General features: G+C 39.9%; 1 protein-coding gene across 4 annotated transcripts in view; it reads right to left on the reverse strand.

Annotated features, from left to right (window-relative positions):
* Positions 1–15,638, reverse strand: part of TLN2 (talin 2) — a 204,148-nt gene that overhangs the window by 23,963 nt on the left and 164,547 nt on the right. For all 4 annotated transcript variants that reach the window (XM_030013464.2, XM_030013467.2, XM_030013463.2 and 1 more), the window contains exons 47-51: positions 14,472–14,655; positions 12,170–12,295; positions 10,493–10,609; positions 8,026–8,211; positions 2,631–2,738 (exon numbers count right to left, since the gene is read on the reverse strand). In XM_030013464.2, coding sequence (XP_029869324.1) covers positions 2,631–2,738; positions 8,026–8,211; positions 10,493–10,609; positions 12,170–12,295; positions 14,472–14,655 — 721 coding nt within the window. The remainder of the gene's footprint in view (positions 1–2,630; positions 2,739–8,025; positions 8,212–10,492; positions 10,610–12,169; positions 12,296–14,471; positions 14,656–15,638) is intronic.

Here is a 15,638-nt window from a genome sequence, read left to right on the forward strand (position 1 = left end):
GTTTATACACTGCGTAATCCCTTAGCATGGCAGGAGTTGAGCATTGAGCATCTCGGGGGTTATCGTCCCACACAAGCAAAAATGTCCAAAAATACACGAATGTGGTCAGGACTATAGCAAAGAACATTTTCTGCTCCAGCAACTGTGACACTAGTGCCACCTATGATGGTGGTGACAATGTTGGAATTGAACAAATGGATACAAACTTTAAAACTAGGTGGTTTACAAACTGCATTGTTTTTAAAGCCAATTTAGAACTCACAGCAGATTCTCATCCCCTGCAGAGTCATGTACAGGCATGGCATGAAAATAACAACAAAAGCTTCAGACTTCCCCTCAACTCAGCATGCATCAAAACTGACCAAGATGGAGCATATGAATATGTAGGAGGGCAGGTCAGTCTTTAACCTTGCTAAGAATATAATTTACAAGTTGTTTTATACAAATTTGTGCATGCCCATCAGCTTTAATTAGTGTGTTCCCACACCCTTCCCCTAGGTAGGTGATTAGAGGGATATTCCTTTGAGCAATCAAGTCAGTTTTGTGCTATTTGCCCAATGCAACCTCTGCACAAGTCAATACACTGGCTTAAGAAATCTTAGATACTGCATCTGACAACTCTTGCACCTAAAAAGTATCATCTTCAAAGAAATAAGGTTGCTGAATACTATTCCTTGGCATCCCTGTGTTGAGACACCCATGCAATCATCCCTAGCCTGACTACCAAGGGTGTGACTGAATTTATTAACAATTCTATCACAAGGTGCCACGTGGACTAATTAGAGATTTTTAATCTGAGATGATCTGTGTTTCAGGAGGTTATAAATTAAATGAGACTGTAGACCTAGGGGTACTAAACTACCAGAGTAACAGGGATCAGGAAGCAACAGGATTGTCTGACACTGAAACCATCTTGCTATTTTTTTCTTTTATCCAAGCAAAACAAATCTGAGCTAGGATGTTAAGTTAGCAAGATTGTGTATGGCAGGAGAACAGCTCAGGTAACCACAGAACAAGCAAACAAATCTCTTGGATTACATCTAGACTGCGTCTCTGCCACAACTCCCAAGAGATAAAACTCAGGGGAAAGAAGGCAAAACTCCGTAGAGCAAAAAGTCTGTCATTTACTTGGTTCAGTGTTCCTCTGAAAGTGATTTTTTTTAATCTACTTTCCAGATCCAGTTTACATTTATGAAGCACAGCATGTCTGTATTATGTGTGTACGTGACTAGTGCTAGACGGACTTCAGCAAAGAGTCAGGATGAAGTTACCATTCCATACATCTTTTTTTCCATGCAGGCATTATGCTCTTCTATTGTGGTTGTGATCACAGAGTCAGTTTTCTGAGGCAGCAAACATTGCGGGGCAGGGGCGGGGCGGGGTGTGGAATTTTCTCATGGCTTTAGGGCCCTGAAAGTAAAGCAGCTTAAGGTAAGAAAGGCTTGTTCCGCTTTATTAGAGGATCAGGCCTTTGTTACCTTAAGCCTCTTTACTTAAGCAGAGACAGAAAAATAAAATGAGCAAAAATTGACTCAAGTCTTTGGTCTGTTCTTGTTTGAAACAAGTACTATGAGTTCAGGAGACCAAATTTGAAAAATTCCCCAAAGTACTTCTGAACTAAAAATGGATCACACATCTAATGCGAAATTACTTAGTGCTATGCAGCTGTAGGAATTACATTAACAAGTTCAATCTTTCTTGAACTATTTTCCCTGCTAGTGGCAAGCATAACTGTGAGTTTACTTCTATGTTATGTATATTTCAACGAGTTGATGTGAATTATTAGACATGCTGTATTCTCAGCAGTAAAACTGACTTGGATTTACTAATCTACAGTTAGCGGCTGCAAATTACAGTTTCAGAGACTTCAATATGTCAGCTTAAAGCCACTTAAAAGAAATCTCTGGGCATCCATGAAGATGATTGCTGATTTAAGTCACCTCCAGGAACTTCAATATCTCACAAATGTTAGTTCAAACACACATTATTACTTCCTACAAATGTAACAGCAACAGCAGAACAATATATTATGTGACAATTATGTGTGGTCAAGAAAAGCCAATGGACAGCAGGATTCATGAGTTTGGATTTCAGCGGAGAAGTTTTATGCAGAGCTATGGGGGTGTCATGTCTGGCATGAGTTGCAGAGCTCTTTGTGAGGCAGTGCTGGCTTGGGGTTTTGGGATGGCATTGAGTAGGTGCCTCTTATTTTCCTGGAATCAGGACTGCAAAAGGCATGTAAAAGGGCTTTCATAAAGATTATGTAACCTCTTTGGTCTGGGGGACAGGAGTGTGCCTAATATGTCTAATGCTTATAGTGGGCTTACAAGAATACTGAAGTGTCTTATTTTCATTTCTTTGTTGGGGACCATTTTTAGGTCAGGACCCATAGTGCCTCCAGATCCAACCCAGAATTCAGTCCCATCTAAGTACTTCCGGTCTTCCTTCCGTCTTGCAGTTTGAGCTGAAGTACTGAGTTCACTTTAGCTTGCTTTTCCTGAATAACAAAACTGTTCATAATCTTGTGACAAACTGATAAAAATGTGTCGCTAGCAGCCACTATAGCAAGAGGTCAGAGAAATTATTCTCCTTGGAAGGGATCCAGTATGTGCATGCAGATGACTCCTTACCAGAAGAACATGTTCCAGGAGTTCCAAGTATCCCAGGGTACATTCTGTTCCAAAGCGCAGGGCTCTCTCTCGAACTTCTTCACTCACATCTGGGTGATATGATGCTTGCTGAGGAGGCAAAACAACATTAGTACCCCAAAACTGCTCCAAGAGGAGGTCGGCAAAGAGAAGATAGGGGAAAGAGAAGGGAAGAGTTTTTTCATAACATGCAAATGACATTTGAGCTTGAGGGCCAGCCGTTTCTGTTGTAAAGGTGTAAGCAAACTGCGCTCAAAAAGCAGCAGAGCTCCCATTCTGAGAATGGCACTGGGAACACTTTTCCTTTTCTCAGCACATCCTCCTGTCTGGGTGTGCATCTGCAGTCTTTCTTAGTGTCCTTCCTTAGGTATTGTCAGCAGTAGTACTACTTCTTTCTGCCAGTTGAGAACAAATAGAGAAACCCTTGAAGAATCATCTGAAAATACAGGAGGATATATGATTTCTTCTAATGAAAATATATCACTTAGAAAACATCTTGGGACTGGAACGGGCTCTTGGGTTGCGTATATACTGTTCTACAGTGCAAAGGTTATGCTATTGTGGCTCTTCTTTTTTACTAATACCAACAAAACTAAAAATTGTAAGTGTAGTTTTGCCACCCACAAATGGCCGTGTACATCTTACAGGTTAGAAATATGCTAAAACCATTTTTTTATTGTAAGCCTGTACAGCCTGCCATCAAGGAATTTAAAGCAGAAATGGCCATCTGGTTTAGAGACCAAAGCACTGGACTGGCCCCAGAAGACTTTGGACCAGTCAGAGGTCAACCACCAGCCCAGTGTGTGGGTCAAATGTGGGCGTCTCACTTCTCCTTCTCCATTCTGCAAGATAAAGATAATAGTTTGTTCCTTATAAAAAGCTTCACAAATGGCAGATGAAAAGTGCTATGGAAGTGCTGGGATATCATTATTTTACCCAAGAGACACAAACCCCAACCCAACCAACCAACCCACCCACCCAAAAAAGCGTTAGCTGCTTTTTTGTTATCTGGTAACACATTGTAAGTAAAAGCTTATTAATGGCTTTAGCTTGACATCGGGATTTAACACAGCAATAGGCAGTGCTGGAACCATCTGTTTAAATACAGAGAAGAAGCAGCAAAGTCAGTTCTTTGACTTCTTAAGGATTTCCACTAAGTATAATGTCTGACATCTGACATAAGCCTGACTAATTCAACCATTTTATTTTTAATCAAAAGTGAAAACTGCAGCCTCTTCAAGCTTTGTATTTTCTAAAATAAACTTCTAGGGAACTTTTTTATTGAACAGAAGTGCTAGCTGTTGACAAGCGGAACTTTCTAAAAATCCTAAAAATTAGCATTTCCTCTTACAGAACAACTCCTTCCACCCTGCAGCCTCGTATCTTCCACTGGGACGGGGGATTATCTCACTGCTCACTTATTTCGAGCCCTTCCTGCAACCCTCAACATCCCGAGCAAGCGCTGTTGTCAGCTGGGCCTGGAGCTGGTCTGTGGGCTCCCTCTGCCGGGAAGTTCAAGGTCAGCAGAGCACGAAAACGGCTCTCATCAGCCACCTCCATCTCTTCATCTTGTCAACAAATCATCTGAAGGGAAAGGAGGTGGGAGGAAGCAGGGTAGGACTTTCCCCATCTTCAGCATACTTCAAACGAGCCCCCAAAATCCAGAATAGCTTATTTTTCATTTTCAAATAAGGCAGAAGGATCCCCCCGTGTTTCATATGAATACATTGTAAGTACCCTAATATGTCTCTTCTGCACTTAAATATTATTGTTACACATGCAATTAGAACAAACATCTGTAGGAGGGAAATATCAACTTCTTCTTATGCTTGCATACAAAGCCAAGACTGATATCAGAATATTTGGGGAGCATTTCTAAGGTTCAGTGAGTCTTAAACCATATACTTCACAGCAGACTGAAGAGGTGATAAAGTCATTTTAGGAAGACATTTTTGTAGCCCAGAGACATCCCAACAGACATCTCACTACACCAGTTAGAACTCACAACAGAAATGTTTAGTTTTCCAGACTTGCACAGAAAGCCTACCAAAGCATCTCAAACTGAAACATGTGTCCGAAGAACTAGAACACACATTTATTTCCTCATGCTGAGGCTTCCTTTCACTATCAGACCTCCTTTTCTCTTCACGTGCTTTCAAGACAGTAAAGCAGCAAGCACTACTTGACTCTAGTACTACAACTTCTAGCCTGTCAGCACTGATGAATAACTTGTGGAACTAAAATGTACTAAGACAGTCAGTGTCAAAAAGTCAGTGCTGTTTGAAGGAACTGGGAGAGTTCCAGTCCAACCTCCTGCCTAAGGCTGGGTCAACATTAAATTCAGACCAGATCACTTAGGTCTTTGAAAACTTCCAAAGATGGAGATTTCATATCCTCTTTAGGCCCCTGTCCCAATGCTTAATTATGCCCACAGTGGAATAATTGGAAGTTCCTATGATTCATTTTTGGACCATTGTGTTTTGTTCTCCTGCTGTGCCCCTCAGGTAAACAGCCCAAGACTGTCTCCTCTCAGCAATCTCCCGGTAGGTTTTAGAGGGCTGCTGTGAGGTCCCCTCAAAGTCATCTCTTCTCCAGGCTGAACAGGCAGTTCTTTAGCGTCTCCTCACAGGGCCTGCGCTCCAGCCCCAACCGGCTGGGCGGGCTCTGCTGAGCTCGCTCCAGTTTCATCAGTACCCCTTTTGGGGAGCCCAAACTTGGACGCAGTACTCTAGATGCAGTCTCACGAGTGCTGAGAAAAGGTGAATAATCATTTCCATCAACCTACCGGCTATGTAACGATCTAAGTCATTACTCGTTTCAATTATTTTCTGTGCTTTTGATGGACCTTTCGTACCTGTTTACTTTTCAAAAGCAATCATTAAAAATAGTGATATTATGCACAGGTTACTTACTGCATAGTCATTATTTTATACAAACAGGTAATAAAGACAGAAATTGTTATTATCTTAGGGCCTGCTCCAACCTTCAGTAAATGTAATTACAGTGTTTCCACTGACTTTAATGAGAGTTGTCTTTGTTCATTATATCCCGCAGTAGTCAACCTCATTGTCTTTTGAAATGGCATCTACTTATAGAGTATAGAATTAGTAATGAGCACTGTAAATTCACGTACAGCAGAACAAGCATAAGCATATATATAACTCCTAATAAGTCAAATCCCTTATACTACTTGCCTTAGGCAGCTGGCAATGAAATAGGACTTAAATTCCCGGCACCAGGGAAATCTGAGCTATATTGTATGCAATTCTACCATAGCTCATATACACACGCTTTTGTCTTAGCCCAAAGGACACCAAAATCTGATTATTTGTCAGTGCTTATTGTACAGACTAGCTTAATCACACTGGAAACCCCTCCAGTATTTGTCAAATGTCATAAAAACCAAGTTGCAAGGCATTGCACAGCTTTTACAGCATAGTGAGGCTAAGACTGCTGGATCCTACCCATAAAATTCAAGGGATGGGGCTTATCATGGAAATGCTATGTACAATAATCAATTTGTAGAAATTAATGGCATAAGATTTCTAAGTCTCTGAGCAAAATTTGTAGAAACAGGATTGTCTAAATAAAATCTGGTACAAACTGTGTATTTAAAAGAGTTGTTAAATGACATAGTATACCTGGAGGCTTTTATTCCCGTTTGCTCAACAACCGCTCTTGATTTTAGGAAAGGTAGATAAGATAAAACTAGATCTTACTCCTTGTCAGTGTACCATTACAGGTAAGTAAAATGATTCCCAGCCATTTTCCTTCTGTAGATTGCTTGCTTTGTGAAGGTAATTCCCTGGGAGATCATGAATGCTTTTCCAGCATCCCAGACCTCCATTGTGCAGTTTGCAGGAAGTTTCATCCTGTCGGCTACTTGCAATGCATGAACTCCTAAACCATAAAATTAACTGGGAGCAAATATAAAAAGATGAATGTTCATAACTAAATGTTTAAAATTATGTATTGGGCTGTATATTGTGTATGTGAGTGTGTTTATAACATTTTTGGAAACAGGATTCTGTTCCTGAGAATTTGCTGCCTGTTTGGAGAGATCGAAACAAAAATATATCTGCACTAGCTACTTCCAAATGACAAAGGATGTTTAGTGCACCTCAGCATCTGAATTCATGCCTGAATTGATTTGTCAGAATGTTGCACTCCCTTAGAAGTTTCAATTAACTGGCTTGTACCTAAGACATATTAGGCTATAGGAGTTCCCATGTAAGGAGCACAGTTGTTTAATTTTCCTATGCAAATTAGAGCTGCTTTGCTTAGTTGACCTTCTGGGTTTATGAAGTGGAGAAGACAGAATCAAAATTTGAAGCATGCGAAGTGCTCAAGAACTGTCAGAGACTGAAAACCCCATCAGAAAACTAAGTCAAAATAAAAAGTTTCATTCAGTGGTTTTGTATAAATCCAGTTCTATGTTATATTAGAACTTGCACTTTTGTATGAGGATTATTTTAAAAACAAAATTAACCCTTCTACCTCGGCAGTATTAGGCTAAAATTAATCTGGGACTGATGTAGGCAGTTAGGATTTGACCAAATACTGAAAATCAGACACCTCAGAGAGCACTGTTATTTTACTGTCATCCTCCATATATGTAAAGGCAAAAGTAAATAAATATAATTTAACAGGCAAAGGCACTTTGTGTTACTACTGAAGACCAAAAGGAATGAGGTCTTTATAATGCCCTTTTTTTTAATTTATGCCTAAATCTTTTTTATCACCAGAACAATGCCAAATGGCTTAATAGCCATTTATTTATATGACACATACTTTCCCCCCAGTTTTGCAGGTCAGTTTTTGAAAGTTGTCCAGCGCAAGCAACTGTAGAAAACAGGGTACCAATATTTGTAGTGCAAAGGCAAAACACATTTTTGAAAAGCGCAGACGAAATTGAGCAAACCAACAGATTTGGTTAGGGGTGGAAAGGACTACTAAAAATAGACCCGAGTGATTCCTTTCACCATTCCTTTCACTCTTCCTAGAAATACTGAAATCATATTTGTGACCATAGGATTATTCATATATTCTACTACTTGCACAGATTGTTTGTCTTCCAGTTTAATAGGAAACTGAAAACTGGAAATTTCTGGTCAAATAAAAACTTCTCATTTTCACAAAAAGAAAATAGTCAATATTAGTGCTGCTTCTTTTTTTGTGCATAGCACAGAAAATCCTTTCTGAGAGAGACATTCCCTTAAAATTATCACAGCCATTAACTTTCTCATCTGAAAAGTAGAGCATTAATACAAAGAAACTGAACAGAAACTAAAGCATTCAAGTGATTTAGAGGAACACACACACACACACCAAAAAAAAAAAAAAAAAATCAGTCTTAGGCAAGGAAGTGAATCTTTACCTTACAAGCTGTTAGCATGTCAGCTACTGCTTTGCGGCTCAGATTTGCTGTAGCAATCACATCCTCCTGTCTGCATGAGTTCCCAGCTGCAACAGCTTTGGCAGTTGCCATGGTGATTCCTTTCGTCATCCGGATTGATTCTTCAGGTGATGATGTCTTTTCTGGAACCTCGCTTGACTGAAACACCTAAAAGTGAAAGCAGAAGGAAAACCTGATACCATTCAAGTCAAACCAGAACAACCATGAGAAAGAGACAGCAACTGGAAGCAGCCTTTGAACAGCAGGGAATGAGAAACATATTCCGAGTACTTGAGTATCATTCTTGCTTGTCATGAGCCTGGTCCTGATAAGCCTGCTCACCTACAGACAGCAGAAAGAAACAATAAGCTGAGGGAAGCATACAAAAAAACATTAACCCATTCATCTTGCCTGCCATTTAACTACCTGGATGACAGTTTGTTAACAGACAGCTGTTCAGAGTGTTACAGGATCAAATGAATTACTATTCCTTTAATTATATTCTTTTTTCATCTGACTGCTGCTTAGGCTGGTCTACTCACATGAGGAGATCCTTCCGCTGCAGAGGCTGGGCCCTACCGAGCCCTTGTTGATAGCACAGTGCAGGACAGTGTGAGAACATCACTAAAATATTCAAATAGCTCTTAAAAAAGCAGAGGTGGAGCATTTTCTCTTACGCTATACTTAGTCTCCCTTAGGAACCTAAAGATATAATTTTGCTGGTTGAATTGTGTGAAAATAGTTCAAATTATTGGACAGTACACACTACTCATGAATACTGGAATACATCAACTGTGGTAAGATGTATGTAACAAGAGCTGGGTAACCTTACTTTTATCCTTTATTACTTTTATTACTTATTACTTTTATTTCCTTTTCTCAAGCTTTAGTCTGTATTTGCTTGCCAGTCTTTTACTGTGCAGGGGCAATTCAGAGTGCACAATTAATCAGGAGAGATTTCTTGAATACACACAGTGCAGCCTAAGCAGGCTAGTGGTTACAGAATGCAAATGTCTGGACAAAAGTGAGCCTGGTCTATCCCATGCTCCCAGTTCATCAGTTTTTCACTTTCTCTCTCCAGAAATGAAAGGGATGTTAAAAAATAAAGTCTAGTTAAGTATGTGAAGGACATCCCTCAACGTGGCTTAGATTCAGTCCCTGGAGTTCCAAGTCAATCTTGATGCTTTTTCTTGAGCACGTATGTCCCATCCTCAGTTCCTCTCTCAACTCTCTCCTAGTACTCTACTTTTCTCCTCATTGAAGAGATGAGGCCACCACCACCACAGACCCATTCCTTAGCAATACTGACAAAAGGAAAAGGAAGAGGAGGAACATTTCAGAGAGATACCAACCAGACTGAGAAAGCAGATGTGATAATGCACAATCCTTCAATGACAGATCTGGACATGTTTTAGATCAGAGTTATGGGAAGGAATATAACTTAGTCAGGTCTTCATGAGGATACACAACAGTAACGTGCACTAGATATTGTACAGAACTTTCCTGATCAGGTACTGAAGCAGTTTTTACCACTGCAGACACTGTATGAATTCCCAACAACTATATACAGATTAAAAAAAATAAATTATAATAAACAAGAGTTATTTCTTCATTACAACAGCATTGCTCACACAATGAAAAATAGATGTTTTATGGAGAGCACTTGACAAGGCTCTGCACTGTGCCAGTACAGTTACAGCGTAAGAATTGCTAATCCACAGACTCTACAACAAAATATTTTCTGCTGAAGAGTATGTGTGTAGGTTTTTTATAAAAATGGCCTGTAAGTAAAGGAAGGAGAAAAATCAGGCTTCTTCACAAATATGGAGGTATTAATTTATGTCACTGAGTAGTGTACTAGTAAAAAAAATAACTGAAATCTGCAGCTGGAGGCTATACTTTTATATCTTAAAGAGGAAGGAAAACAATTGTCATGGTCTAACACCTAATTTGGGAGAGAATTCCATGCTATTGTTAATTCCTGCTCAGATAGAATATCAGAGAGCAGACTATGTATCACTGGTAGTATCATTTCATAATAAAGGAAAAATAGAAACAAGATTAAACTGCAGGTGCAATATGGCTATGATGCTGAGGAGACATTACCAAAGCCAGGATCAAAAAAAGTGAACAGCATTGGACTCAAAAGAATATCTGTAGTGAAAGCTTAACGTCTAAAGAACAAAGCAGCAGTTGCTTCCAGATTTGTACATGATGGTAGCATCTCAAATCTCAAAGTGGAGACTGGTAACATCTGAAAGTACATAGGCTGAAAGTGGCATTGTAATTGTACTTTCAGAGATGATTTGCAACAGGTGGAGAACCAAATTGCACCCAATGCACTGCAAGGCAGCAAAGCATAGCTTGAGGAGGAGTGCCTGGGCAGGCTAGTTTAAGTGCAAGAGCATACTTTCAGAAAACTGCCACATATGGCTATTTTGTTCTGTACCGTGAGTTCCTGTTTGATGTATTCAATTGTGGCCTCAAGAGCTCTTGTCCCTCGAGTAGCTTCATCTTCTACTGCTTTAACAGTCTTCAAAAGTGATGTGACATTTGTTACCATCACCTGAAGAAGAGAGAGGTGAAGACAAAAATACGTGATTCCTTCCTCCCAATTTTCAGAGACAGCAGGGTATGCAGCAAGGCAAATTAAGCTAGGGAGCATTACTACTTCTAATAGAGCCTAAGAAGCTTCATGAACTGTCTTGTTATGAGACTAAATACCAGCTGTCCTGTTGACCAGTTTCTGAAAGCTCCCTGTAAGCTGCAGAAATGTAGCACAACTAACTGCACAGTGATATTATCTTAAGTGTGAGCGTTCTGGCAAAAATTGTACAAAAAAAATGGAAAATTCACAACATTTCTAGGTGAGGTCTCTTACACAGATTATGTTAGTGTCTTTTCTTCCCGCACATGTTACACTGCAAGTTGGAAGAGATGTGAATTGAGGTATTGTATTTCTTTTTGAAATTTAACCAATGCATTCTCCGCAATCAGATAAAACCCCAGGTAAGCAAGCAGCCAAACACCAGCCTCAAGCCCAAATGCAGATATAGAATCAGTGTTACTGTTCCTGTTACAAACCCAATAGTGCTGATGCAGAATAACCTAATTGTCACTGTAATAACTACACCTTTCCTATACCCCAGTATGTTGAGATACAAATGACAACTACAATGAAAAAAGTAGAGACAGAAAGGCCAGCTTCTTGACAATTATGACTTAAAACACAGAGAGCTCTTCACAGCAGGAATAGCCAAGAAGCCAGTTTTCTTGACTAGATGGGTCATTTTCTAGTAGTGCCTCAACAGTATACTGTTATCATGTGCTCTGAAAGGAAGAGAGGCACAGGTCTTACAGGTAAGCAACAGACATGAGAGTAAGAAGAGCTTCCAGCCAAGCAAGAAGCTACCATGACACTCTCATAATGTGAAAGCAGAAGTAATACCACCTAAATCTCCACATCTGGAAATATTTTGTAGACACAAAGCCACAAGGTCTTTGTGAGGGAAATGTCATAATACATCTCAGGTGCAGGGAAAATTGAGCACAAAGATATCACAGGTACAGTGTAATCTGTGTGAGTTTTGAGCTTTGGTACCTATGTACTTCCTGGAAAGATCTAGGAGGGAGGGATCAGAAATGCACAATATCCTACTGTAGAGTTATTGGAGGGGTTTTTTTCCCTTCCCTTCCTCCCCTCCTCCCACCCTTCCCCAAGATGCAAGGGCTAAATAAGGAGGCCACATGCTTATCCTGAGCATGTCATTGTTTAGAATGTAAGTATTTAGGTACCATTTTACACTGGATAAACTTTACTCTGTAGCATTCTTAAAGGAGAACCTACCCTCTGATACAGGCTTGCAAAAAGAAAGAGGTTTCTCTTCAGAAAGATTACAGTTCTTTCATAAAAACACAAAAGTCATCTGACAGCCTACAAAAACTGATAGCTTCATGGAAACTCGATAGTGTCTTCTTGTTTTTCTGTATCATCCCAGGATGATAATGAAACAAAGGAAGAGATGAGATTTCAGGCAATCAGAAATTGCTGAAAACCAAGCTTCACATGTCTATCAAGCGTGATTGCACAGATAATTTCAAATAAAATGTAAGAATAAGGTTTTACCTTGGCAGCACCTTTCAGCTGGTACATGGATGGATCGTCTGCTGGTTTGCTGGCAGCTCCTTTGGTAGCACCAATGAGATCAGAAAGGGCCTTTGCAACATCCTTGATAGCATTGATCAGGACAACCTATAGGAATGAGAAATAGCTGTAAGCTTCAGGCAAGAAACAGTAGCCTGGATGAGGGCATGATTTTTAGAACATAGCTTAAAAAAAAAAAAAAAAAAAAAAAAATCTACTACTGATACACAGATAGTACCACCCTCCCTCTACCCCAGTAAAACACACAATATTCTGGAAGAGGAAAAGCTGTGTTGATAGCTACAGTATTTCATATAACCGGTCAGAATCTATAAAAGCGACTATTTCCTGTGAAGAAATTGAAATGCTGATTGCAGGTAGGATTTCCTTCCTCTGAGCTTCCCTGAGGGGAGGTTTACTTTTCTCCATGTTCTTCACCCTTTGGGTGGAAGCAGGACAAGAGCAAGGAAACAGATTGATCATAAGCTTACAGTCTAATGCTACAGTTATGTACCAATTCTGAAATCACCTACTGAAAGATCAAATGTACTTGCTATGGCTAGGTGTTAGAGGGAGACATTCTTTCAGGGAAAAGGAAGTTGAACCTCTGTAAGAAGCTATACAGAATTAAATGCTGAATAACTTGGTTGGATTGAAGTCAGGAAAAGTCAAATCTGGAGATATTGTCTCCTAAACTCAACCTCAAAGACAGAAGTCCTAGACAAAATACAGACACTACAACAGGCTTATTAATTATTTTACGGTATTATTGGAATAATTATCTCCTCCAAATCCTTCTCCTTTGCCCTTTGCACTAGTAGAAAATCAGATGTTTTAAGTATTTTGCTGGAATTCAGAAGAGTTCATTTTAAAGAAAATGTTGAAAGATGCATGAAAAATGAGAAAGCTCAGGGGAAAAGAAAAAAAAAGATGTGGAACAATCTCCTCTCAATAACTGCACTTCTGTAGCATTATAAATATTAAGAAAACAGCCTCATTCCTTCGTGTTTGCAGTTCACTGTAATTTACATAGAAATGAAGTCTTTGCTTTTCCTGAAAAGTTTATTTACCTTTTGGTAGCTCAGAAGCTCTTTGACCATGGAAATAAGAAAAGAACCCGAGACATAGGACAGACTAATGTGATTCTCTGTTGTCCAACTGCCTATGTTGTGCGGCAACTTGCAGTGTAAGACATCTGAAACTCTATCGCACCAGGTAAATTAAGTGTTGCTGCTATGGAAAAATGTTGTGACAGTATTGTGTGCTAAAGCTATTAGAAATGCTCCATTTAGGACACGATGCATCTACAATTTCAAACTGGCAATATAAAATTGCTCCAAATAATTACTTGTGCACAATAACTTTTATTCTAAGTACTGTATTCTTGGCTTTTTACATAAGAAAAACAACGTGTGATAAATGTTTTGCAAATGTTGCTAGTTTATGGAAATCCTGCTGTTAAAGAAAAAAAAAAAAAAGAGTGGGGGGACCGTGGCGGGGAGAGAGAGATAGAGAGAGGCGCATGTGAGACAGAGAAAAGAAAAAGGGGGAAAAGGGGGGGAAGGGGGAAGAAGGGGGGAAGGGAAAAAAAAAAGCACTTCCAGCAGCATTTTCCTAGAGAGGAACATCTCAGAAGTTTAGTCCATCATACAGGTCAAGCAAAACAGATCACACATGCCTTTTGAAGCATTCTGCAAACGAGCAGGCTTTTTCAAACTAATTTGGTACCACCACAGGCACATCTGCAATATATTTGCCAACCTCCATTTCACGAAGATCCAAACAAACAAGTACAGAAATGTTTGAGATAATCTACACTGAAGGCTGAAGTTAGTGACTTAAATGAAAACCAACTGAGATCTAGCTAGAGAATGGCAAGAGCCTGTTAGCCTACACAAGTAACACGTAGTGCACACCCAGTTGTGAGCTGGGTAAGTAGCTTTAAAGTCATGCAAGCTCTTTAGAACAAAAATGGGATGAGTCAGGGGTCCAATCTCAACTTAGTAAAAATGAGACAAATACTTTGCCAAAAGCATCCCTGCTCGAACACACCCATGAAATAAGAGCATAAAGTGTTATACAAAGGCCTGTCTAGTTCCACTCAATGCTTTAACCTCTTGATTGTGTTCTAAAAAAGGAGCGATGCCGGAGTAAACGCCAGAAAGGTCCCACAAGAGATGAACCCTATTGTGTTGCTTAAAAGCAGAAGTCCCACAAAGTCTTATCAATTGAAAACTGTCTCTGGTCTCTTTAAGAGTATCAGAAAAATCTTAAAACATCTCACCTGCGTTTCAGGATCATCGGATCCCAAGCTAGCCGCTCCCAATTTTACTACCTCAGCAAGTTGAGTGATGGTGTTAGCTGATGACTGAGCTGCTTGGGCCAGTTTGTCCTGACTTGAGGCGGCACCAGAAACCAACAATTTTGTATCTTCAACTAAAGCTTTTGCTGTTTTCAGGATATTTTCTCTGTAGCAAAAAAAGAGGAAGTAGGGAAGGAAGTGGAAAAGGAGAAGAGGAAAAAAACGTGTTTTTCAATGTTATGGTGACTAACAGCTACATAAAAGAGCTGATGTAAGTCATCATGCCAGCGACCACTCATGATAATATTAAAACAGGCCAGGTTACAAAGTAGGGGGGTGCGGTGGGGGGAGGGAAGACAAGGTGACTATTAAAACAGCAGCATTATATTTTGGGCTAGATACAAGGCAGTTCATTAAAATGACCCCAACTTGGAAAGAAATGAGGTAGGCCAGTAGCAGAAGAGAGCATTGCATTTTAACACCGAAACAAAATCTGGCCATGCTATGAGGAAAGTAATGGCTGTCAAACCTCCATCTGACTCAGCATATTGTAAGGAAACTAAAATAATTATTTGTGAGGAAGGCAGTAGCAAGAATGGCAAAAGGAACAGAGAATGTCACCTAGTCAGTGTTCCCCCCCCCCCCCCCCCCCCCCCCCATGTGTTTTGGCATGTCAGGACAACAAATCCAAAGCAAAATTTGGGTAAAAGGAGAAATCATTTTGAGTATGCATTTCACAAATGAGTCAAGTTAACTGAGAACTAAACCATATTAATTTCTAGGCTAACATTTTACGTTAATGACACCTGTATGAAAATCCCTGACTTCCAGTCTGCAGAATGGCAGCAACTTACACGCCATTGCATCTTTCCTCTTTCTTGAGAAACTGGCAAGGTGGGAAATAAATGCTGGCCATGCAATTGTTGCGTAGGCCAACTAGGCTGTGAAGCAGTAAGTCAGTGTCTTGGCTGTGAAGCCCTGGGTTTTACTGCAAAGGAAGTAACAGTCAGATGCTGCACATCTCTTAACATGATGAAAAATGCTGTGGAATTATTTTGTGGCAGATGCTACTTGAAGGGAAAATGGGCTTATCTCTGCCAAAGGGGAAGATGCAAGGCATAGCTATGCTGTTTCCATCACTGCTGTCCA

This window comes from Aquila chrysaetos, chromosome 5 (genome assembly GCF_900496995.4).
Source record: "Aquila chrysaetos chrysaetos chromosome 5, bAquChr1.4, whole genome shotgun sequence".
NCBI classification, from domain to species: domain Eukaryota; kingdom Metazoa; phylum Chordata; class Aves; order Accipitriformes; family Accipitridae; genus Aquila; species Aquila chrysaetos.